Genomic DNA, 26736 nt, shown 5'->3' on the forward strand with positions numbered 1-26736 from the left:
AGGAATCAAGCAGAACTCAGTGACCCCTGGTATTTAAACAGCTTTGTATTACATTATCTGTCCGTAGTGAAGAGTGTTTTCCTCTTTTCCTGGGATATCTCAAGATGTTTTAAAGGAAGGACTCACAGCGGGATAGCAGCCACAGGACACCTGAATCTTTCAGAGAAAGAGAATTTATTGCTCCATTATCTGGAGAAATGAACTTCTTCCCACCTCAAAGGCGCTGTCAGGATTCAGAGGAAGAAGTTGACAATGACCACCTGTGTTTGAATGGAATTTATGCATCATGTATATGTGTATGTGTGTGAATATGCAACAGGCTGTTGCTTTTAAGGGTTAATCCTTTGTTAATGTGGGTCCTTTTTCGGGCTTGTGCTGCCCAGAAAAGGTACCCAGACTGTCCATAACTCTTTGTCTCTATTGTCTCATATTGTCCTAATTCAAATTGTCCAAATTATTATTACTCTAATTGGATTACTATTTTTATAACCATTTTATTACTCTTAAACTTTTGAAATTTTAAAAACAAGTGATTGGCATTTCTCACACACTCATCTCAATGCCTGCTCAATTTAACCAGCCCCTGTGAAATTTAGGCTTGCAGATCAGTGGGATGGGAACTTGAACTGCAGATGCCAATAGCACAAAGGGTGGATTTCAGTGTCTGGCATTTGGGATTCTGCCTGGGAGTCCGTGGGAATGCCAGAGCCCTGCATTGCTCCTCTGAGGGCTGCAGCTGTGTGAAATGCTGACAGCACTCTGATGGGATCCACCCCTGCAGCACGGCCCTGCTCTGCAAGCTGCAGTGTCCCGCAGCCAAGCCTTTCTAAAATGCTCAGCAGATGATTCATGCGAGTTTCCTCTTGAGGAAAAATAACAAATGGGGTGTGTGGATGCAGTAAAAGCCAATAAAGCTGCAGAAGAGACATCTTGTGTAAAGCCTTGCAAACACAACTGAGCCCTGATGGATTATGGCACCACACCTGCCAATAAAACCCTCTCAGACCATCTCCAGAGGCCTAATGCAGGTCATGGCCTGAGTGTGAGGTGCACTGGATGGGGACAGGCACTCCTGGGGTTCTGGGGGTCCTGCTGACTTGAGAAGACCCCAACAGGCTGCATAAAGCACAGCCCACACCGTGTCCTGGTGTCACCAGCAGCCCTAGGGACATCCCACATCTCTGCTCACTGTGTCAAAGCCCTTGGGAAGGAGCCAAGGCTGGTTCATTGACATGACACCATGGGATACAGAGCAGAAAATGTTGTATTTGCATTGCCCCCAGACCAAGGCAGGAATGATGAATCTGACTCCATGTTCTAGAAGGCTAATTTATTATTTTATGAAACTATAATATATGAAACAAATACTAAATTAAGCCTACTAAAGAGTACAGAAAGGATACTTAATGAATGCTAAAAAGATAATAATGAAAACTCGTGAATCTCTCCAGAGTCCCAACACAGCTTGGCCCTGACTGGCCAAAGAGTGAAAACAACTCACAGCAGAATCCAATGGAACAATCACCTGTGGGTGAACAATCTCCAAACACATTCCACATGAGCACAGCACAGGAGAAGCAAATGAGATAAGAATTGTTTTCCTTTTCTCTGAGGCTTTGCAGCTTCCCAGGAGAAAAATCCTGGGCAAACGGATTTTTCCAGAGAACTTTTAAGTCAGGCCTTGCTCTGTCCCCACTGTCTACAGCTCCTGGTGTACTTAAAATAGCAATTAGAGATGGCCTTAAGTGTTAATAGTCATATAAGCACTTGAGATTAGACAGGCATCACAGTTTTCCCTACTTAAATGCAGCTCGCTTTATCAGTGATCTGCACATTACTCTTTTTTCTATTAAAGGCACTAAAACACCCCTAAATCCCAACATCTTGAAACACCAGTATCAAAACCAGTAAGACAGAAGACATTTAAATACAGATTAAGACTAAGGGACCATTGTAAGTGCAACATGTATATCAGAACTTCACACTCACCTAAGGTGACACGTGGCATTGTACAGCTCTGCACACACTCAGTGGGTCGGGGCTGGCCTTGGGTGGGTGAACCAGTCCCAGGAACAATTCCTGTCAATGCTGTACTGCCTGCATGTATATTTCTGGTGTGGTGGCTTGGAGGAGAGAAAGTGGAAGAGTTTTTTCCCAACCTTCTGCAGGAAATGGGGCCAAGTGCAGGTCCCTCCTGCTGGAGATGCCCAGTGAACAACCAGCAAAAGCCTATTATGCATAACTTAATTGAACACAGTTCAAATGAAACTTTGTGCTCCTGAAAAAAAAAAAAAAAACACAAACAAAGAAAAACAAACAAACAAAACCCAACAACAACAAATCCCACCACCCCTAAAGAGATTTTGAAACTGTGATCAACTGTGCTCCTGAAAAAAAAACCCAAACAAACAACCCCTAAAAGGGAGATTTTGAAACTGTGATCAAACTCTTACATAGATTTTCACCAAATTCAGAGGATCCATTCCATAATAATTTCTTAGGGCAAGTGAACAATCCCACAAGCACTGGTGGAAGTAACTGAGCAGGATAAAGGTGCAAATGCACTTTCCAATGCCATGAAAAATCTAGAGAAAAGCCAAAGTGGATGGATTCCAAAGTATTTGAATGAGGCAAACTCTTCAGTGCAGACATCTGAGAAAGTAATTGATGGTTAGAGCATGAATGTCAGCCTTAAAACAGTTATTGACACACCTTGGAGTCTGTGACAGCTTCACTAAGAGGGGGAAATTGCTTTACAAGAGGAAAGGCACAAAAGTGTGATGAAATGTGCAACTTTACTTGGTAGGTTTTGGGTAGACAATTTAAAAGACCCATTCATTCCTCTTGTAATTAGTTTCAGAATGTCTCCACCAGCAGACAGCAATATCTGCAGTGCAGGTGTCTGGCCAAAGAGGACACCCCAGGCACCCACTAACAGTGGGATGATGAGCTCTGACATGGCTTTCATCTCCTTGATCATAAAGGGAGTGTAAATTTCTGAGAGCTGCAGCCACCACAAGTGTAAGCAGCTTCAGATTAGGGCAGAAGAAAGGTGGGTAGAAGTTAAATGGATGGAAAGATTTTACAATGGCAGCCTTTGGAGTTGCCTTTTCACATACCAAAATGCTTCAACAGCTCATGAAGCAAGCAAGGAAGAGGGGCTTGTTTCATGGTCTGGAGGATTTGCTGCTTTGAGTTATTCCTTCATTAAAAATCAGGCTCTCCATCCTGCATCTTGCCTCTTTTCCATCTGACCCGTGACAGAAGCCTTCCCCTGCAGGCAGGAGCAAGGAGGGGCTGCTGGGCAGGGTCCCTGTCCCTGTGGGGGCCTGGCAGCACTGACAGGCTCCTCCAGATGGAGGAAAAACCTCAGGACATTCTGGGACCATCCTGCTCCAGGAGAGGCAGCTTCTGTCCGGGGCACTCAGCAAACCAGACAAGGGACAATTGAACAACTCAAGGGGACACAAAGGGATGCTGGATCAAGGAAAAGATCTCAACACTGCAAAGAGAGATGTTCTGAGCAGCACAGAGCACACACATTCCCATTATTGGGGATCTTTAGCACAGCCACATCTGGGTTCAGGCTTCAAAGGTTGCTGTCAAATACAGAACCTCACTAGCACAGCAGCAGTTTGTGGTACCTGAAGAACATCACCCCTCCTTGCTTCTCCCTTCCAATGGGAACTCTTGGATTGCTGCTTTTCCTCCAGAATCCCTGCCATGGTGAAAAGCACAAGCTCTGCCTGCTCAGGTGTTTCCATCAGTAACTCACTGAAAATCCCCTCCCAGATCTGCCACTCTCACAGCAGAGGAAATCAAGAGGAGGAAATCAGAGACTTGAGGAGAGAGCTGTGGGAAGGAGCATTTTCAGATCTTGTTGTTTCACGTCTGGTTGGCACACCCCATCTGTAAGTGGCATTGATCCACAGCTACCAGGAGAGAACTGGAGCCCAACAGCTCAAACAGGCAGCCACTCCTGGAAGAGCTTGGATTCATTTGTGAAAAGAAATTTTTGTAGATCCAAACTGCAGCGAAAGATTTTATTTCAATTTTACAAATCAAAGCTGGAATATTATTTTTTGCAGGTACTGCTTTTTCCATCGAAGGAATTTTCAACTGAACATTTATGACAGTTTTTAAAATTGTTTTTTAGTACTTTTGAGACTGTCAGGAGAGGTTTCTGCATAGACTCAGTTTACTTTCCTTTCTCTCTTAAAGATATAAAGTCTGATGCAGTTTGAAAATTCAGTAGCACTTTGATTAAACACTGTGATTATAACACTCAATACATGGTGTAAATAAAAAAAAACAAACAGAGTTATAGATTCCAGAGTCTGAATTGTTTAAACAAACTTTCCAGGGCCCCAATGAATGCATCTCCAGGAGTGGATTGAGATCTCAGAGGAGCAAAAAATCGTCAATTTTGTAATTCAAGAAGGAATTTTTACTCATATAAACTGAATGTAGCCCGGACAAACTCACAAAGCATTTAAACCATGTAAGAGTTTGAATATTCAGTTGAACACTCTAGATGGTGTTAACTGCAATGCCTGGAAATGCAGTTTTGTGTTTGGAAAGCATCTCAGCAGGAATGTGGCACACCAAAGCACTGCACCCTTCTCTTGCTCTTTGGGACAGTTTTCAGATAGGGAGTTTGAAAGGGATCACAGCCTGTAAAAACACACATTCTTTCTTCTGATGTTGCTGATACTGCTCCACATGGTTCCAAATATGAAAATATATTCAAATAAATGCTTACTTAATATCTCAGCTTTTACTCTTCCAGTTGTACAGTTGGATTCTATTGTAGAATTAAGCTTGAATATGTTCAGGCAAGCCAAATAACAACTCACCAGGCTTATTTGTAGGTCAGATTTTGTCTTCCCATCATGAGGCTCTGAATAGACCTTCTCTTCTTGCCCATGACCAAAGCTTGAGCAAGGTCTTTCTGTCCTGAGAGAACTTACCTCAAAGGAGGAATTACTGTGGTGGAGTTCTGTGTCAGCCTCTGACACTGACGTGATACATCCTACAAATAAATCCTCAAATTTATCTATTTAATTATTTTTACCCCAAATCTTTTCAGCAATCCCATTACATGACTGCACCATCAGCAGCTGTCTTGGCATGAACGAAGGGTCAGAAAAAGCAGCTGGAGGGAGGAAGGTATTTCTAAAAACCAGGTTTCCATGCTCAGCATGTCCATTCTGCCCATGTGCTGCTGAGGTTTGCTGTCCAAGGCCTTGGGGGCACATCCTGCCTCTCTACCATGTAAGACAGGTAGGACAGGACATTCCCTGTCCTGCTACCCAGGATGGACAAGCCCAAATCCCCACTGCTCCAAATGCAGCCCCACAGGGTGAGAACTTCTCACCTGAAACCCTGCTGGATGCCTGATACCCTCACTGCCTGAGTCTCCACGAGCAGCACTTCCAGCAGTGCCACCACATCTGCACATCAGGGTTTCATTCCATTTCATGTTTATTTGCATACATATAAACAAGAAAACAGCTAAATGATTGACTGCAGCCGTCCTAGCCAGCTCAAGCTCCACACAAGCAACCTGCTGTCGTGTCCCAGGCCCTTCTAACAGAGGGACAAGCAGGAGCAGGGCCAAGGAAGCTGCCCCAGCTGTGTCCCAAGTGAGAAAGCACCCGGGGCTTGCAGCAAAAGCTCTTGCTCCTGGGTGAATGCAGAGAACATTCCCAGTGCAAAGCACTTACCTTAAAAGCACAGCTTTGAGCACACAACATAAATCAGAATTCTGAGCGCTTCTCATCCCTTACTTTTCTCAAATCCTGCTGGAGGGGCACAGAAAGCTCCAGTTACAGAGCCCCAGAGCTGCTGATGCAGAGCAGGAATGAGCAATAACCACTGCAGCCACAGCACCCTCTCCATGACCATTCTGACCCAGGACTGGAGAAAGCACAGCTTTGATGGGTGATGGAGAGCCCAGCCTGGCTGATGTCTCACTCCAGTGTGAAGGTGGAAGAAAGCTCTTTTCCCTTGCCTCAGCCCCTCAGAAACTCATCGTGGCTGGGAATGTGCAGAGAATCAGACACGAAGCTGCTGCTGGAGCAAAGTCGCAGCGTTTTACCCTGCTGATGAACTTTTCCTCTCATTTCCATTTTCATTGAAATATCAATTTGCATTTATTAAAAAGCTCTTACCCTCCTCTCCAGCAAAAATAAAAAAAAAAAAAAAAAAAGAACAACCACCCTGATCTAAAGAAAGAGATTGGTTTACATAAAATCCTATTAGTTTAGCTGATTGCTTCCAAAACATTTCTGAGAAAGCCTTCCATTACCATACAAATGGTGCTGGGCCTTTTGCAGGCTAGCTGCTAGAAAGCATAATGATTTGGGCAAATATTCATCGAGGCAGCTGCTCCCGTGAGTGGGTGCGAGCCTGCTGCACACCAGGAAAGGCAAGAGCAAGAAGGAGCTGCTCTCCTCCTCTGCTCCTCCCCAAAGGCCCCAGCCCTCTGCCCACATTCCTGCAGCAGCACCCCAAGCAAACACACCTGCGGAGCTGGGAAAAATGGGAACACAGAGGGAACAGGGAGCTTGGGGCAGGAGGAGGCTCCGGCAGCCCAGAGTGAGGAGCAGTGTGAAATGTGCCCACTGTCCTGGCTGAGAGCTGCATTCCTCCCCGCTGCCATCATTTCCCCTCCTTGCTGGAACAACCACGAGATCCCACAGGCTCTGCCTGGCCCGTGGAGCCAGGGGAACCATCCGTGCTGGAGGTTCATAGAGACCTGTGGAGCCTTAACAGCCTTTGGAGGTGCTGGCATCAAGTGAGTCCTGATGCTCTGAGCCACCCGACCTTGGTGAGGATGCCCCTGCTCACTGCAGGTCCTTCCCAAGGTCCTTTCCATTAAAGGTCCTTTCCAACCTGATCCATTCTGTGATCCCTGAGGCTTGCTGGTCACCCCTCTGGGACTGCAGGGTGTAACCTGGCTGATGTGGAAGCAGCCAGCAGTGAGGACATCACCACTGAGGTGGGCAGGAGGTTCTCTGGGTTTCTGAAAGGGAAGCTCCACACTGAAGGTCTTGTGCAATCTGCAAAGGTTGTGCCAAGTCAGGGTTTTTGGTGACTGGATGACCACAGCTCCCTGCTGTCATGTGGATGGTGCCTGACCCTTTCCTGTAAAGGTAAAGCCTTCCTTAAGCACTCCCCAGAGGAGATTTTTGTGAATCAGACAGCCACGTGAACAATGCAAGGATCCACGTCTAAAACACCCCCATACATTTGGTGAAGATCCCAAATCTGGGAAGAGAGTCTGCACACAGCTTGTTTTTGTATTTAAACATCAATCATTGAAATCACCTTTGGGAGAACAAACATCTCATTAATAGCTGTCATGGGATGCAGTAACAACCTCAGCAAGTACTGTAATGCAGAAAGCCACAAACAGATTCACTGGCAAAAAGAAAAAAATATGTGGGGAGGGGGGGAAATATCAGTGAGCACTAAAGATGCAGCATGAGAGAGCAGTAAAAATTTAAACATTCAGCAGCTATTCCACTTAACATTTATAGGCAATTTCCTATTCTAATAAGCCAAAATGAAAAAAAAAATATAATAGAAGAGCTATGGTACCAGGGAGATATCATCAACCATTGCTGAAAATAAAATAAAACATCAGATCCCTAGGACTTTTCATCAAGGGGGTGAGTGAAGGGAGTGTGCCAGTCCCAAGGCTGTGTTGCAACTTCCCTGAAAGCACCTCCCAGTGTCACAGCCCCAGCTCCAGGCAAATGAGCTCTGATGACCCCATTTGAGTCTGACCAGCACTGGAAACCACAGGGTCCTCACTGCCAGCCTGCTTTAGGAGCTCTGTGTGGAAACAGAACACAGGGGCAGTGAGGAGATGCTCTTCCATCTGCAGCATCTCAGCCACCAGTGGTGCAGCACGGGCTGGGCTGTTGAGGAGAGCCCCCCAACAGATGGTGGAATTGTTGCTTTTAAAACAAACACCCAGTCAGTTCTGCAGCTTTGGGAACATTTCCCCAAAGACACCTTTCTCCTCAACTTATAATTTTCTAAAGACTGAACACATCATCTGGGGGTCAAAATGACACCAGAGCTGAGCAGGGACCTTTCTGCTTTTCTGACTGAGGTGACAGAGCACAGAGGGGCCACCCAACAAAAGAGACTTGCTCACATCTGGCCTTGAGCCTGACCTGCAGGGGAGCTGGAGGGATGGATGTGTGGAGGGACAGCCTTCCAAAGCAAACCCAGCCTGTGTCTGCCGCTGTGTTTTTGCTGTTCAAGGCCACCAATAAGCTCAGAGTGGCACTGCCAACACCAACAGCAACCTCTGTGTGTGCCCCTGGCCACGACAGGAGAGCACAGCACCCTGGCAGGGCCGGGGCTGCCCTTCAGCCTCTGCCTGAGCAGAGGGCTGGGCCTGGTGATCCCTGGGGTCCCTTCCATCCCAGCCCATTCTGGGAAAGCAGGACTTGCACTGACAGCCAGGCTGGGCCCAGGGCAGGCCCCAGCGCTGACACAGGACATCAGCGGGTGCAGAGGGGCCACCAAAACCACACTTTCCTTTGCCTGCCTGCTCCCAGCCTGGGTGTGAGCAAGGAGCAGCAGGCAGGCAGCAGACAGAGCATCTTTCTCCTTCCTTGCACTTCCAACCCTGCCCACAATTCTCCAGCTGCAGCCTGTCCCTGATGCCATGGGAGAAATAGGGGGGAGCCAAAGGAAAAAACAAAAAAGCCCTTTCTGAAGACACCAGGCCAGCTGTACACTGGGAGGGAAGGCCCTCACTGACGTGAGACCCCTGCCCATCTGCTCCATGGAGGTGACTGGCCGAGGCAGCAGAGCGTGAGATTTGATTATAATTATTGTCTTAACGCAGAGCTGGAATTGTTCTGAGCACATGGAGCTTCTGGGAACAGGCAAGCATCCAAAATAATCTTTGGGCTGCAAACTCAGTGAGGAAGACATGGCATAAAGCGACAGACATCACAAAACCCTTTGGAGTCTCTTTCCCATCGAGCAGGGCTATCCCTGTCAGTCTGCAATTTCTCCTCCAGACAGTTCCCACTTTCCTGCCGGCCTTGGCAGACACATTGTGTTTCAACAAGGAAAAAAAATAGGTTTATCAAGGGACCATAAACCAGCCCAACCCAATGAAATCAAACCCTGTGGCTGCTGGGCTGTGCTTCTCTCCTCAGTCCATTCTGATCTGGGGCCTGCTGTGACAACCAGTGACACTACAGAGTGCAGCAGCACAATCAGGACCAAAGGCCACATCCATAAAGGCATTCAGGTGCCAGCTGGACATCTGAATATCTCTGTGGAGTGACATGCAGCTCTTGGGACAGAGGCAGGTTTTTTTCCAGAGGAGAAGCCCCCTCTATTCCCATGGATATTGCTGGGAACTCCCTCACAACTCCACGCTGAGCAACACCTGTAGCTCAGGTTGTGGGGAGCCAGAGGGGCCACAGTGCCTTCCCTGGCCACTCCTTTCTCTCTTAATCTCCAGAAGCTGGAAGCATTTATTACTCTCCTGCTTCTCATTAAACAAGCCTGACTTCCTGGAGGCCGCGCAGAGCTTTCAGCATCAGCAGCACTCGGCAAATCGGAGCGAACAGGTCTGCTGGAACATTTCACACTCTGCATCCTTGGGAAAGGACATTTCCAGCAGCCCACACCACACCAGCAGATGCTTTTTGTCTGCTGGGTCCCTCCAGGTGGCAGAGCAGAGCTTGGTGAGCACCATGGGCATTTTACACAATAATTGGCCAGTGTGCACAAGGCTTAGGATTCTGGCTGCTGGCACCAGTGAAGCAGGATTTGGCTGCTCCCCCTGAGTCTTGTTAATACCCAGATATGCAAAGGAATCTAAATGGCTTATGATATTCCAGGTGGGCAAAGCACTGTGTAGGGTAGGAGCTCACAATCCAGGAGAATTATTATTTCTTCTGGCTGCTGCATCCTGCCTAACTCCTCAAGGAGTTATTCCACCACAGCATCTGTAAAATGAGCTGTGAAATTCCTATTGTGTTGCCTTGGCCATGGGTACCCCTGCAAGGGAAATTCACTCACAACACCCTTCAAAGAAATTCAAGGTTGGAATGGACAAGATCAATCTGCAAGCAGGTTGGGTGGTTACTGCTCTGGGAGGGGAATGAGAGCCCCTGTCAATGCCTCATGTTAAATCGTCCTTTTTGTGCCTCTGCAATAACGCATGGCCATGTTTCCCCTTTCCAGAGTGCTCCCTCTGAGTCACATTTCCTGCTGGCCTGTGGAGGAGCAGGCAGCAATAACAAGTGTGAACCCTCTGTGGCCCTGCCAAGTGTGAGCCAGGCTCCCTGCCCTGCTGGGGAGTTGTAGGAAAGGCCCTGCTGGACAACAGGAGCAGGCAGCGCCAACCTTCTGTCCCAGTCCTTGGGTGTGATGTGTTTTTGGTAATTTCCCTGCTGGGGCAGACCTGTGAGCCCTGCCTGCTGTGCCAGGCTCCCCTCCTGCCCACCCCACCTTGCACTGGTTCCCTCAGCCCCTGGGTTCCTGCACATCTCTATTGCTCCATTCACTCAGTTCTTGCACTTCTCTATTGCTCTATTCACTCAGTTCTTGCACATCTCCATTACTCAGAGAGAGCCCTGCCTGCTGATTGCAAATGCTGAACAGCTTAAAGACATTTTAGATCTGATTAAGCACTTTATAAGTTCTGTTCTTGCAAGTATCAGGCCAAATTTCCTCATTCTGTAGGCACAGGAATATATTTTTTGCTTAGTTCAATAAAGCCATTTGTATTCATCTCTACTGATTCCACTATTGTTTTCCCTTGCTCAGCAAGATGTATATTACAGTTTGTTTAATTGTGTGTTTGATCTTTACTACTTAACCAGCTCTATTTATCATTACAATGCATCAGTACATTATAAAGCTTTCAGGCACATTTATCAACATAACAAAGCTCCCACTGCACAAGGGTCCTCCAGGGAAATAAAGCAACAACAACAACAAATACTTCAATGCAATTCACTTAACAGTACAAATATTTGTAATTACAAAAATCTTTAAGAGTTCTTCTTCCATAAATGGCATGTTTTACTTAAAATTGCTTTTATAATGTGATAGCTCCTCCATGTATGCAGCTGATGAGTTCCTCAAATTAAAGAAAGCAGCCAAATTAGCTGCTTTCTCATATATTCCCTTTTGCTAATGTGAAGGCAGAACTCAAGTTCACTGATGTGCTACTGAAAATTTAGTTATCCCTAATAAAGTGAATTTAAAACATTTAAAACATTTAAAAACCACTAGTGTGTGATTAATAACTAATAAATACATTACAGTGTAAATGCAATGCTGCAGATAGCTACAAGCCATGTGGGAACCAAGCTTACAACAATCAATTAACTATTGATTTCAATGCCTGTTAATCATTGATTAACCCTTTACAAATAACAAATACATTACCCTTGCTGTAAACCATCAGGTTCTTTTGCATGGCTCTTCATGATTCTCATGTCCATCAAAGACAAATATGCGTTGTCAATCTATTTTAATTTCAGAAAAATAGATTTATTTTTATATTTAGCATTCTTGGAAAATCTGGTTTTAGTCCATTAGGAGGTTTTTTGTTTTCTTTCTTTTTTTTTTTTTTGCTTTTGCCTCAAGGAAATTATTGCAAACTGAAGGGCACCCCAGGAAGTCAGCTGAAAACTGTCATCTTACCTGATCAATCACACTATTAAAACAGCCAGAACTCTTTGAAGCCACGAGAACTAAAGGTGAATTCATGAATACAACTCTTAAAATATCAGCACTAAGATTCTGAAGGCAAGTACTCAGAAATTAGCAAATCCAAATCTGTGATGTTTTGAGAACATCAGCGTGGCCACATGAACATCACGATGCTGAAGGGACAGCACCATGCTGCATTTTCCATAGCACTGTCCAGAGCCTTCCATCAGAAATCCAGCAGCCTTCCATCAGAAAAACAATGCTCCATTAATAAATGACCCGTCAAAAAGCTGTTGCACATCTACTGCTTTTTTCTAGACCCAATCTACTGGCATTATTATCGTGGCTTATTTTAAGATTTTAATGTCCAGTCTGCCAGCGACACAGAGAAAGAAAATAAATCAAACACTGCCCATGTTTCTCCAAGTTCCAGACCAGGAGATTGCCACCACATTCCAAAACACAACACATCAGATCATCATTTTGGGGCTTGCCTTTCCCAGCAAAACCACGGCAGAGGCAGAGGAGGTGCCGCTGAAGGCACGGCAGGGCCCAGGTGTGCAGGGGGTGAATTTCACGTCCCAGCAGCTCTGCAGAAGAGGCACCACCAGCCACAGGCAGGCTCAGCAGGGCTGCCAGGATATGGTCAGGCAATGGGACAGCGGGGCTGGGAGAGGCTGGCATGTGTGGGAGATGTCTGAAAGGAGCGGCCAAAAGCGCTGCTGTCACCACAGACAGGGAACTGGAAACTTCCCTGCGAGGGCCCCTGGAAGCTGCTGGGAACACAGAAAAACCCTCCAGACTCCGATGGAAGTCTGTAACTTGAGACATTTCCAGTAGGCAAAAGCACAAGGGTGTATTTCACAGAGGACAAAATCTCATAGAGTCAGGACAACAAACAGCATAATCCATGCCCCAGCTTTGCAAAATGCTACGGGCGTCTATGTTTCTCCTCTGATTTCTTTGTTTCATTTTTTCCTCCATAATTGTGCCTCTAAAATTTTTGGCAAATGAATTATCCAATATTCATTTATTTGTTTATAAATAAAAGAAATAATTTACAGACTCCTGTCCTGAACAGATCCCATCTGTAATTTAAGAATGGAAATGACACCTGATTTGTGATTAACAGGGAAGCCAGTACAGGCACAGCTTTTAAACAGCGAATTCTGTGAATTTATCAGCCCCACCAGGCTGGTGAATACCCGATCCTCTCCAAACTCGATGGCAGAATCTGTTGCCAAGCTCGAATGACCAACCCACAAATACGAACAGGGGCATTTACACACTTTCGAAGGGAAAGATGCTCCATGGGCAGCACCTGAACACTCCAAAATACCGTGTAAGAAATGACATCGATGGAGGGGCTGAGAGCAGCGGCTCGGGGCCCGGGTTCCCGGGGCTCCCACTGCTCCCCATGCCCAAAGGGCCTTGCCCGGGTTCCCGGGGCTCCCACTCGGGGCTCCCACTGCTCCCCATGCCCAAAGCGCCTTTGGCCTCCTAGCGGATACCGCGGGGGCCCCTCCGGCCCTCGGGAGGGAAACGGCGAAGGGACCGCGGAAGGTGAAATAAAATGAAGCATTTGTGACAGGCACAAGCAGCAGATCGCCCAGAGGTGTGGAAGGAATCGGGAGGAAACCCAGGGAACCCGTGCGCTGCGGGCCGGGGGATGCGGAGCCAGGGCGCGATCCCGGCGAGCGCCCAGGGATTCTGAGAGGGGGAACTGGGGAGCGAGAGCTCGGCTCTGCCCTCGCTCCTGCTGGAAATGCAGGGCCTGGCACGGGATATCGGAGCCGACATCACCCCTGACTGTGCCAAGGGTTTGGGTTGGCACCGCAGCAGCCGCCACTGCACCAGCCCTGGGCTGCCGTGGGGATGGACGGACGGACGGACATCGATCCCATCGTTCTTCTCCTGGATTTCCAGGTTTCAACTTGCTGAGAAGGTCAGGCAGCAATTTCTGCCCCCTGACACGTTTTGCCAAGAGGCACTGCAATTCTGAAAGTCCCTGGAATGATCACACTGAAAAAGCATTAAAAACCCCCAAGATATCCCAAACAAAACTTTCCACCCAGGAATCTGCATCCCCAAAGGGATTCCAGAGGCCGATGGAGCTGAGCCTAAGCAGCTGTTCGGGAGTGCTTCCAACATCTGGAGTTTTAAACCTCACAACAATAGATTTTGGGGGTGAATTATCAGATGTGGGTTATCAAAGCAGTTTTTCAAACATAGCTCTGCAGGCTGGAGAAGTTTCATCCTTCTGTTCCTCTGGGGAGAGTTTTGGTGGGGCTAAATGTATCTGGAGAGAGAGCAGCACACAGAGGTACCTCTTCTGGATGATATTTTATTTCTGCTCTGTGCATCTCCTAAGTAGCAAATCCACTTTGAAACTAGAAAATTAAAGAATTACAATGAGAGGTTTACTCTGACACACTCAGATCTGCAGAGACTCTCCCTGGTTTGCTCCACTGTAATCTCAAGCACTTAACTGGAAAAACTCCATGCACGAGGAGCCGTTCCTCTCAGGATCTCACTTAGGTCACTGAGGACAAGCAGAAGAAAGAGCCCAGACAGATGAATCAAGATTTAAGAGCAGGCACCATCTAATGGCTCGACAGCCTTTTTCAGAGGGAAACTCTGGTGTCCCCTTAGTTCTGAACTCTGCTGTGTCACACAGACATCACAAACTGCTGGGGGCCACTGCAGCTCCACTGACAATTAACTGCAAATGGAAACTACAGAGCTTTGGGGATCACTGCGACATCAGAAACCTTATCCTACTCCCAGCAAATTGGGATGTAACACATGAAGAGAGTTCTCCAAGTGATGAGGCTCAGCCCAGACCCCGTGTCACTTGGGAAGGCATTCACTGGAATGACACATTTTGCTCCAGGACACATCTAAAAATCCAAGTGGTGTATGTGCCACAATCCAAGGGGGAACAACTTAATACTGCTCTTTGAACAGAATCAAGATTCTATTTTTCTGTAAAATAGGATAAGAACTTACCCACTAGTTACATGATGCAGAACCATGCCTTTTTTCTTTCAATTCACAGAGGCTGAAAAGCTCTGAAATGAGCTCTGAGTCACAGTGGAGGTTTTCACTCTTACCTGTGCTTCTTGCAATATGAGGGCTGCGCCCTGCTCTGAAAATGGCTGGTCTGCAGCAGGAAGAGAAAAAAGAAAAAGAAAACTACAGCTCTTCAGAATACGTGTACTTGCAAACCTCGTTTCAGCCATCAGTTTCAAAGGACAGGCACTCCATGCTGGGAATGGGAAGTGATGGCCTTGGAGCCAATGACACAGTGCTGCGACCTAAGAGACAAAAATCTATCACCAGAACTTCATACACAATAAACACATTTCACATACACTAGGCCTTGAAAAACATGAGCAAGCAAACAGCAAAATGAATTAAAACTTGTATCAAAAAGAGGCTGGAAATCCCCTGACCCCATTTTCACATGGAAACCACTGGTGCTGATAACTGCAAATGTGTTACTGGAAAATACCACGAGCAGATTTTCTTTCTGTTGTGGTTTAAGAGCAGTAAAATACAGCATGGACTTAGCTTTACATGAGGGCTTAACTAAAATCCTACTGAACAGCAGCAGGGACTTAAATGGGATTTCCTCTGGTGCTTTTAGGTGTGCTGAGGAGGAAGTTTGTGCTTCCTGAGGTCCCAGGGATGGGGATGGGAGCTGACAGCTGTGTTGGAGGCAACTGGCTTGAGAATGCAACACATTCCGTTGGGTGGGACACTTTGGAAATGGCTGGAGGGGTTTGGAAACACAAGTCTGGGATGTCAGCTCCTCAGGAGATTTATTTTTAGATGCTGATTTGCTGCCCTAACTCCTAGAGTGTATCTGGGGAGCCAGCTCTGTAAGCTTTCCCCAAACTCTAAAAGGTCTCTGTTTACACAGCAGAAATAAATAGCACCGTCACACTGACACATAATTGTCTGCTTCTAATGCATCAAATGTGACACATAACAAAAGGTTATTGTGGCAATTTAAGCTATGATCTTGCTCCACTTCATTGCTTTAAATCTTTGACCTTTGAGACATTTGATTTTGGGGTTCTTCCTAAACTTCCTTACTTTATTTCTTGAGCCAGCAACTCCTTATCCTTTTTAGGCAGCATATGAAAGAAGGGGGGTGGGTGTGTAGTTAAAGACAGTGTAAGTAACAAATATCTTCAAGGGACTGGCACGCTCAGAGAACTCTCTGCGTCATCTTGGGCACGTCCCAGATGCCTCTGACCATCCAGGGACACTCTGCAGTCTGTTTGTGCTGGCCATGACACCACCCTGACCCCCCAAACCAACAGTGCTGCTTCATCAAACCACTCCAGGGTGGCTCTGAGCACAAGGGTAAAGGCAAAGGACAGTGCTGAGATATGAAGAGGTTTGTTTGGTTTTGTGGTACAGAAAATGAGGGAAGGAAACTCCAGATGAGGACAGATGAGGATCTGCGTTAAAAAAAAGAAGAGCAGCTGGGTGATCCCAAACCCCGAACCGGATACAAAAAATGTGATATATGACATGGGTTTGGTGAGGTGCTGAGCAAGGAGGTCAGCCAAGGAGAGCTGAGCCTGAGTCAAGCTGGAACTCACAGATGGGAAGTGGAACTGCCTTCCAGAAAAGGGAAGAATTCTCGGGTAACATTCCAGGGCTCCCAAAGGCTGGAAGGAGACAAGGAAGGACGGGAGGCAGATGCTGAGGGGCTGATCTGAAGGGTGGGACCCAGCAAAGGTCCATTCTGCAAGAGGCAGACACACAAAGTGTGCAGATGGTGCATCAAAGGAGCAGGACCACTCAATGTGGAGCTCTGGCTGCTAATGAGGTGCTACCTGGGCAAAGAAGGACAAAGAAAAGGAATAATTAATTTCCTTGAGCACTTGTGACTTTGAAGGAAAATTTTTGAAGGAAACTTTACCAAGGAAATTGGAAAGCTGATGGAGGGAAGAAGAGAACAGCCGAAAGACTGAGATCAGAAACTCTGAAATTCCTGCAGAAGATAACCATATTGGACTATGCCATTCCAAAGGGCAGAAATACAGAGCCACAAAGAAAGGATGGATAGGGCAATGGAAGCAACTGGAAAAGAAAACAGATGAATAACACAGTTTGTTCCTCCTGGAAGATGTGTCACTGACCTCAGCACAAAGGCAAAATGGCTAAAATGTGACATGCTCACTAAATCCAAGCCAGCCTACATGACCTCATGTTTAACATGAAACAATAACTGGAATTTAGAAGCAGGGAAAGCCAAATTAAATAAAGCCATTTAAAAATTACAGTGACGGTCATCCCTTGTTTAAACAAGCTACTAAAGGAAACAGCAAAAAAACACCCATCACTTGACATTTTCACATAAATACTAGAAATATTTCTGAAAGATTTACTGAATTCAAAACATGGTATCAGGTTTAAGGAAGACTCATATCACATATCACACTGGACAGCTTTACTAGGTGGTCAGACAAATGATCTAATACTACACTCTGCCCTTAAAACTAATGACTTCTTTGTTTTCAATTTACAAAATAGAAAGGTTGGAGTGAACTGAATAAAGGAAATACAGGTAGTGCTGCCTTCTCCTTCAAGCAGAACAACCAACACTATGCATCCACTGAAATGAGAGGAGAAAACCCTTCAGTCTGAGGAGCAAGCTGGGAACAGATAAACTGCAGCAGTCAAGGTCATTTGGAAAGCCAGCCTTAATAACCTGAGATGGAAACTGGACAAGAAAATAAGGCATTTTTGCAAAAAAAAAAAAAAAAAAAAAAACAACAACAAAAAAAAAAAAAAAAAAAAAAACCCACAAAAAAAAACCAAAAACCAAAATCCTGTAATAAGAGAAAAAGCCTTGAAGCTTGTTAAAAAGGAAGTTAAAGTGTTTCATCCTGAATGGAAAAAAAGCCTCTAGTTGTTGGTTTGGCTGCAATCTTGTACAACCTTTAAACAACATTCTCACATTCTGGATTATAAAGACAAAGTTATATAAAAAATCAAAAGGACCCAAACACAAACCAAAAACCCCAGCCCAAGCTGCAGAGACTGCAGGACTGGGTCCCAGGACCTCCCTGTTGAGAGAACTTTTCCTAACCCCACTTAAACTGTCATGTACCAGCATTGCTTTAACATTTCTCCTTCCTCCACAGCATTTATTACTTATAGCCACTTCCCCAACTCAGCCTTCAGTTGAAACTGAAAATATCCAGTTACTCAGATTTCCTCTCCTGTGAGTCCTGCACACCATCAGTGAATTTGAGAGCCCATCTGTCCCATGACTTCAGCTCCAGCTCAGTTTTTTGAAAATGCCCGACCAGAATTACTCAGCAGATGTACCAGGACCTGTGTGACACCTCTGATCCATTCTCAGTCCCACCAAACCCTGTGCCAGATCAATCTGCCACCACACTGCTCCTTCCCACAGCACCAACCCACCAGGCCTACCCTGGGGCCTTTTCCTGCCGAGTTTTTGTTGGATTTGCCACCACCTGGCTTTGCATCTGCACAAGTGGCACCTTTCTGCTGATTCTTGGACAGCACCAAATTCCTGTGCAGCCCCAGAGCCTCCTGCCACCCTGCTGTTGACATGTTTAGCTTCATTCTCCATCAAGACCCACAATTCAAATAAAGCCACCAAAAGCAGATCATGTAAAGGCAGGCACATTTACCAAACTCCTCTTTCAGCACTGCCTCAGGTCACCTGTAGCCTCTGCTGCCATCACCTTCTCCACTCTGTATTTTCCCACTAACTGCATCCTCTGCTGTCTACACTTATTTAGCACATCCTTCACCAAAGAGAGGAAAAATCTCATCACCACCCAATAAAAGCAGTCATAAAACAGAGAAGGTTGCTCTGGCTTAGCAGTCTTTTGTTTATTATGGGCCACTTTTCCAATCAGTCATTTAACCCAACTTTGGTTTTTCACTACCTCTCAGATTTTCAGACCATAGCCCAAAGTCAGGGTCCATCAGTCTTGTCCCTGCCCAGATGTTTTCCTTTCTGAAGCAGGAAACTGGATTACTCTGCTGCACTCAGACAGAGATAACCTCAAACCAACACAAAAACATTGAACGTGCATTTCAGGCTCAAATCCTGGAAAGATTTTGTGCTTCTGAACTGAGCCCAATTAGTGCACACAATAAATACCATTTCTAGTTCAATTATCAATCCAGTAGGAACAAAATGTACTTACACAGGCCATGTCCAAACGATGCAAGAACACTCCTGGTTTTTCCTTGGGAAATGGGGCTGCAAATGCGGCTGTCAGCAATTCTTGGCAGCCAGATGTTAAATGTTTGTTTTACATATGTTAAAGAAGCAAGTTCAGTCTGACAAAGCAGCATCTTGAAAGATGAATTACCCAAGAAATATGAAATCCCACTTCAACAGAAGGAGATTCCATTTGGTTTTTTGCAAGTTTTTGGCCCCAAAGCTCTTAGAAGTCTTTGCTGGGATAACTTGCAGCTTTAGGGCTGTTTTCTGTTTTGTTTCACAGAGGGAACAGGAACAGTTTTACCATCAAATAAATTATAATAGATGACATTTTTAGCTCTAAATGTTCAAGGCAAAAAACCTCCTCTCTTCCATAGATAAAATTTCACTGTACATTGTGCTCCCTGCATAGAGACCCACAAATTCCAGTTTTGTGATTTACAGCCTCTTACCCTTTCCTGAACTGAGCTGGAGGCTGCTCTGCAGACCTGCAGGAATGGGGGCCAGAACTCCCCACAGATCCCATGAAACCAGCTCACCACGTTCAGGTGGATGCTCTGCACAGACCAACAGTGAAAAAAGAGACAACACAACACCAAGGAGGTTCATGCCCAGGGTCAGGTTTGCCAACCATGGCCTTCCCTCCTGAAGCAGCTGAACTTCTGATTTTTTAAAAAACTTTCAGAGATGAAGGATGCCTTACCCAGGAGCACAGGAAAGGTCTGAACAGCATCCAGCTGGAATTTAACCTGCCTGGAACACACTTCTGCCTGTGCTCAAAGAAACAAACTCCTCCAATAAAGCAAATACAATTAGATCCTGCTGCAGCCTTCCATCATCGCAGAACCAAATAAAACAATGGACACTTCTTGTGTTGGACTTCGGCAAAAGACATTTATTATTATTATTATTATTACTGCTGTTGTCGTGTTGCTGTTGTACCTCCTCTGCTCTGCCCACAGTGGTGGCATAAATGCTGTTACCACATTGCAGCTGATGATGCCGGTGTACAAATCAAAATCCATCTTAATTTCAAACTCCATTAGAAACACAGGAAAAAAGATCAACATTTACGAAATGTAAAGGGAAAAATGGTATGGAAAGAATTATTTTGTTTTTATTTTTCAAGCTTCCAAGACAGTATTACAAACAACAGAGAGCAAAGTAAAGCTAGAAATGAAATACTTGACAGCATCTGTTTAAAAATTACAGCTAAGAAACCTAATAAAAGTTGAATAAACAGTTACTAGAAATAAAAATTTTTACACATATGATATTTGTCTGGGATTTTTATTTCTTTAAAATAATTCATACAAATGGTTACAGTCACAAACATGATTTTAACCAAAAATATTGCTAGCCTACCACATTACCAGGAAGGAATCAATGTAGGCAATGAAATGCTGCTACTTTTCAGTAGTCTAGTGCCTTTTCCAGATACCACCAATAATATATACTTTAACTGGTGACAAAAAGCACAATGCTCGTTTATACAAAACCTTTTTGTTTTCCTCAAAATCTCTTTGCAAGGTTGTCTTCATTTTGAAATAAGGGAATTCATGCCAAAATTAGGAGAAACTGTTTTTCTTTTGTTTACTAAATTATTCTAAAAAATAAGACAAGCAGGTAGAAAAAACAATGCACTGTGTGGCGTAGAAAGAAAAATGGGAAAAATTCATTGTCCTGAGAAGTTTGCCAACTGCCTCATTTTTGGGCATGTTTGAAAATATAAAAGAAAGGATTTTTAATCTCAAAACTGGTTTGCTGAATGCCTCCCTTATGTTTTTCCTTGTTGACAGCTAAGCAAACAAACCCTTTTTAATGTTCTAGAAACTGTACACAGACAAGTACATTCATGATATAATTAACTACTAACTTCTCTTGCTTAACAAAGAACCCATAGGACACAGAAACAGTGAATCAGTCCACTGGACAGGGACAAACTACAATTTATACGGAGGAAAAAAATGTTTCCGAATCTTCTTTTTGTCTCCCACCTTTTCCTTTTACACTGTATATTGGACCAGTTTCTAAAGCAATAATCGTCTCCTCCTGTAAGTCCACGGTTTTGCCTTCCATCCGAATCCAGGGTTTTGCCTTGAGTGGAGCTGTTTTCCGCGCGGTGGCCGGCGTCGGGCGCGGGGAATGCTGCTGTGGGCTACAATTGGTCGCTGGGGTGCTCTCTATCAGCCTCTGGTTTGACAGTTTGGCCGGGGGAGGGAGCGTGGGGCGGGTGGGCCACGGCAGGCAGCCCGTGTGACAGAGACATGGGGTTGGGGACGATGCCTTCCACTGCCGCGGGAATGCCCGTGGAGGCCACGCTGACCACGCCCGGGGGATACCTGCTGGGAGGAGAGCACAGAGCGGCGTTAAACCAGAGGGGAGGAGAGCACAGAGCGGCGTTAAACCAGAGAGACACCTGTGCCTGAACCAGCTGTGCTGTGGGAGGAGAACAGCAGAGCAGGATTAAACCAGAGAGACACCTGTGCCTGAACCAGCTGTGCTGTGGGAGGAGAGCACAGAGCAGCATTAAACCAGAGAGACACCTGTGCCTGAACCAGCCGTGCTGTGGGAGGAGAACAGCAGAGCAGCATTAAACCAGAGGGGAGGAGAACAGCACAGCAGCATTAAACCAGAGGGGCTGAGCAGAGACACCTGTGCCTGAACCAGCTGTGCTTTCTCTGGGTCTGCACTGAAGGCACTTGAGAGAGTAGCTCATGTTCACACTCAGGTGTTCATTATTTCCTATCAGTAAAACAGTCTCACTGCTGTGAGTTCTGCAGCTTTTCATTAGAAGGCACAAAATGGCCAACAATCTCTTGGTACAAGGGCTTTTAACACTAAAACATCCAATTAAGAACTGACACCTGGATTATTTTCCCTTTTAACCCAATAACTGATCCCACAGAGCCCACAATGCAGACTGGTCTGCCCAATTACAAAATGCCACCCAAACCCATGGAGAAGAAGGAAGAAGAAGCATGAAGAAATGAGACCCTGTGCCCTCCATCTTGCTGCCATCCACAACACACTAAAAATCCCAAACCCTCAATTTCTCACCACGTGATACACCTACACTATGATCTATTTCACACTTTGTGGATTCCAGTCCATTTTGAAGTCTGGGAAACTTTCTCCATGGATGAGGGTTTGAGTCAGTGCTGCCCTGGGGGTCAGGGCACCCCAGAGCAGACACAGAAATATTCCCTGTGGTGCCCTGGGTTTCCACATCCACCCTGCCTCCTTCCAGAGCTACAGAGATGCTTCTTTTGCTTTCAGACCAGCTAGAGACACAGAGTTCAGCTCCAGGCTAGATGCCACATGCAGATGCTGCTACATAAAGCAAATCATGCATTGTATTTTAACCAAATGAGACATGCAAGTTTGCCAGATTGTTTCTTCAGATTTAAGAGCAGGAGTAACAGCACAGCAAAGGAAACCACCTTCAAGGTTTGCCCCTCTCAAAGCATAACCTCAACAAGAAGTAATTCCAGCTGGGTCTGTGCAACATGTTCTCTACAACTTTTCCTTTTCTTCCTCTCTCATTCTCATGTAGGAATTTTAAATTTTCATTGTTGTGATTTGAAAAATAATTGTTTACACTATTTTTGCAGTCTTAGCTTCCTGACAGCTCTCCCAAAAAGCCAAGACACCCCCACACTAATAAGATGACAAACTATTGCACCTGAGTAACTTTTTCAGCAGCAAACTTGGCACTGCACTTGTCTGAATGAGAACCAGAGCCAGTTACACAAGGACAAGTGCTTTAGGCAGACTACAAGAAAGAGAAATGCAAACACAAAATTTATGGATGCTTCTAAAGATTTCTTCCTCTATCTGGACAAACACTGAGGCTTAAATATTTTGTACATTCAACAAAAGAATCACCCTCTGATTCAGCTTGATTTTATGATGGTTCTGATGTTATCAGGCTAAAAAAATCTTGCAAATCTACTGTTCCAATCACAACCTTCAGATGTAACCGATGAACACTGGTACTTCACAGTGCTGTATAAAAACAGCTATGCATGGATTTAATAAAAATATGTGGGGTTTTTTTAGTCAAATATCTCAATATCTATTTGCAAGTTATGTCACACTGGCCACCAGCACTGACCCTTTGCCTCCCCTGCTCATCATAAAGTTGCCCACTCATCCCTCATGCCCCTCATTCTCTCCTGCTGCCCTCTGCCCACCCAAGCATCCTGGGGAGAGCATTATCCATTTGAAATCCTGAACACAAAAACCACCACTCACTGCAGCTTTTGCTGCCCAAGGACTTACCCAGGACTACCTGGGACAAAAGGCACTTGTCAAGCTTTTTTCAAGTTCATTATTCTGCTGTTGATCTTCTCCTCATCACAGCTCAGTGCACCTGGGAATTTCACCCCTTTTCTGCATCTTCTCCACGGTAATATCTGTTTGTGCTGCTCATCCCAAGTTCCCTCAAACTGGCAGAAAATTAGTGCAGAACTTAGGCAAGACTCAGGAGAAAATGCAAGCACTCTGAGTCGTTTTCTTGCCTCCAGCACAGAAACATCATGGGAAGCACTTTTGGATTGGGAACAGAGGCAGAGGGGCTCAGCAGGGCTGACGTGCACAGGGACAGGAGGGACAGCACACACTGCCCTGGCCATGCTGGCAAAGCCCCCTGCACACCCAACATCTGGGATGGGGAACGAGGCTGAGACTGATCACACCTCCTGCAGGACAGGTAACTCTGCTCCCAGCTGTACACGTATTTATTTACAGGGCTTCCTATGCTAATTCCCTCTCCACAGAGGTTCCTTGGAATTCATTTGCACTTGCTAATGGAATTAGTTGCTTGTTTCAGTAACTCCATTTGAATCTTATTAATCAAATTTGCTTCAATGCCTATGAAAACTGTCAGACAGTATTGTTTTACCTAAATTTAATTTTGAAACAGCTTTTCTGTTATTCTAGGTGCTGTGCAAGACACACAACACGACACAAATTTCCATTTAAAAGTCCAACACTGCAGCTGTTCTCAACACAATCTCTACTCTCTAACAACACATTCCCTCAGAATCCACACACCAAAGCTGGAAAAAAGTCAAGGAGAGAGCAACTTCTGCAACTGTGTTTTCCTCAGGAAGAAAAGCCAGAGCCTCCCCTTGTGAACATGGACAGTGCTGGATCAGCAGCACTAAGAGTTACCCTATGAGCACATTAAACATTTCAACCTGCACATCTGTAATTCTACCGACTCCAAATATCCTTGCTGAATATAAGGACATTCCCATGGACACCAAGTCATAACCACCAGGATCCTACCTGCAAGCACCTCACCTCAGGTACAGGTTTTCTACAGACTTTTAGTAACACCCAGAGGCCCTATATTTGTTTTTTCTTGTCCTAAAGCCACACAGTGGCAGCAGCCAACATACAGATACCATACTGTTCCACAGAAACTGCACTGAACTTGACCACTCCTAACCCTGCTTTGCAATCCTCTTTCTGTAATTTTTGTCCCTTTTTAATCATCAGTGTTGCTCAAATCCTGTCTCTGAAAGGGCACAGAAACTCCAGCCTCTATCCATGAGCACATGTATTCTATACAACTTCCCCTTTTTCTGCTATTTATTGCTTTTCCAGTCTTTCCATTTTTTCTATTCTTAACCAGCAAATACATCCTCTCCAGCACTTCATGAAGTTCCCCTCTATGTTCCTCCTCTGGCAGCACTAAGTTGAAATGTTTTCCAGGTGGAATGTCCACTGAACTAAATTTCTGTGAAAGCAGAAGTGAGCAATCAGTTACACTTCTTAATTAATTCATACTCTTCCATCCCCTTCCCCTATGTAGTCTTAATTTAGGAGGAAAACCACACTAGCCCTCTTAATTACAACAGATAGGTAACTTTAATTTCTACTTTACTCTCATCTATCTTTTAAATGGCAGAAGCACCTTGAATTCACTGTATCAAGCTCTGTTAAAGTAACTGAGTCTGTCCCAGAAGAGTTGCAATTTTTAAGTGCACTCTGATATCATGCACTGAATCTGAAAACCACCAGTGAAGCACCTCAACATGAATTAACTCCTGAATTACCAACATCCAGCCATGCCCATCCAAGTACCTCTTCAGTACTTAGGTATTCACAGAATCATGGAATGGTTTGGGATAAAAGGGACTTAAAGATCAACTTGTTCCAACCCCCTGCCATGGGCAGGGACACCTTCCACTAGCCCAGGCTGCTCAGAGCCATTCCAGCCCTATCCTCCACCTGCCAGGAGGCAGGAAGATGTGTGGAAATGTCTGTAAATGGTACAACCACTGTTCCTGGCTGCTGAACTTCCCTGTGCTTGTGACAGAAGTGGCAGGGAGTTATTTCACAGCTCAGTAACAAATACACAGGAGTAACACAAGATCAGGGTATGCTATGCCTGACCACTACAAACAATTCCTTCTCAGGAGTATTGTGGATCTTTACTCATGGGATAGGTCCTGTTTGCATGACCTTTAGTGTTGATAGGGTGTCTTGCATTTCACACAGTAAATGGTTTTGTTTTCCCCAGAATATGACGACATTCAGATGATCTAGATTACAATCTGCTGACTAATGCTCAATGTTCTTAGCTTGTGATAATATCTGTAATTTGAGATTACTGTCCTACATCAAAATACAAGTGAATTATATATCCAAAATAAAACAGCCAAAAGAGATATCTGCATTTTTTAATATATCAATTATTATCCCAGGTCTTATCTTCTAATGCAATTACATGAGTATGATACAGTTATTAGCACATCTGAAACACTGTACTGTCTGTGAAAGACTCCAGAACTCACTTAGCTAAACATCATCTTGGATTGCAAAGAAAAGATGGAAAAACTTGGTTTGAACAATCAGTTTAAATGCTGTACTTAATCCAGGTAGGAATTAACCATCAGCAAACACTGCTATTGAAACCAATTCCTTCATAAAACCTGGGCTTCAAGTGATGCATATTTTGCACTTCACACAGTAGTAACTGCCTTTACCCACATTCTAAAGCTATTCTATTGCCCTTCCAAAAAGCTTTTAACATTTATTGTATAACTATTAACTCCTGCCTCAAAATTCCTAAAATTACTTTTATTTTACATTTGAAAATAATGAAATCAGAATTTTACAATAAATTTTCTTTATCAAAAAAATGGACTGAAACAATGTCTTAAAAGGCCACTCAGTTCTGTGTTTACCCTGCTTAAATTGAATACATATGGTCTTTACCTTGTAAATCATTAACTCCCCCAAACATTCCTAAGTTAAAATTAATTTCTGGCTGCAAAGCCTGCTGCTGCTGGACTTGTGACCCCCAAAATGAGAACAAAAAGCTGCATTTTATTTGGGCATGGACCCCTGTTCTCAAATGCCACGACAGGGTTGGAGTTATTACCTCCTGTCCAGCAACACCTGCCTTTAAGCCCCAATTACATTCAGCCATGTCCTCACTACCCCAAACTGCAGTCCCTGAAACCAGATGCTGTGTGGAGGACAACATGTGTGCTTGAGCTTCTCATTTAAGCAAATAAAACCACCCTTCTTGGACATTTAGGGCTATGAGCATTCTGCCAGAAATAAACATCAAGTGCTGTGATCACCAAATCCAAATTATTCTTTTTCCTTGGTGCACTTATGGCTCCTGATGTGGCAGAGGGGGTGACACTCATCCCTGCCACCCCTCTATCCCTTTCTGATGAGACTGTTCCAAGTCACTGGGACAGGATAATTTTGCTTCACTTCTCAGCTGGGTTCCCATGTGGAGTAACACAAAATCAGGAATCCTCGCTCTA

At 45.0% G+C, this 26736-nt stretch overlaps 1 protein-coding gene across 8 annotated transcripts in view; it reads right to left on the reverse strand.

Moving 5' to 3' along the window:
* Positions 1 to 19809: 19809 nt before the first annotated feature.
* CTBP1 (C-terminal binding protein 1) overlaps positions 19810 to 26736 on the reverse strand; it is a 236430-nt gene continuing 229503 nt past the window's right edge. For 7 of the 8 annotated variants that reach the window (XM_058023765.1, XM_058023771.1, XM_058023770.1 and 4 more), the window contains one exon: positions 19810 to 21285. In XM_058023765.1, the coding sequence (XP_057879748.1) occupies positions 21099 to 21285 (187 nt within the window). In that variant the 3' untranslated portion in view covers positions 19810 to 21098. The remainder of the gene's footprint in view (positions 21286 to 26736) is intronic. The other variant, XM_058023766.1, reaches the window with a different exon arrangement.

Source organism: Melospiza georgiana, chromosome 5, assembly GCF_028018845.1.
Source record: "Melospiza georgiana isolate bMelGeo1 chromosome 5, bMelGeo1.pri, whole genome shotgun sequence".
In the NCBI taxonomy this organism is placed as follows: domain Eukaryota; kingdom Metazoa; phylum Chordata; class Aves; order Passeriformes; family Passerellidae; genus Melospiza; species Melospiza georgiana.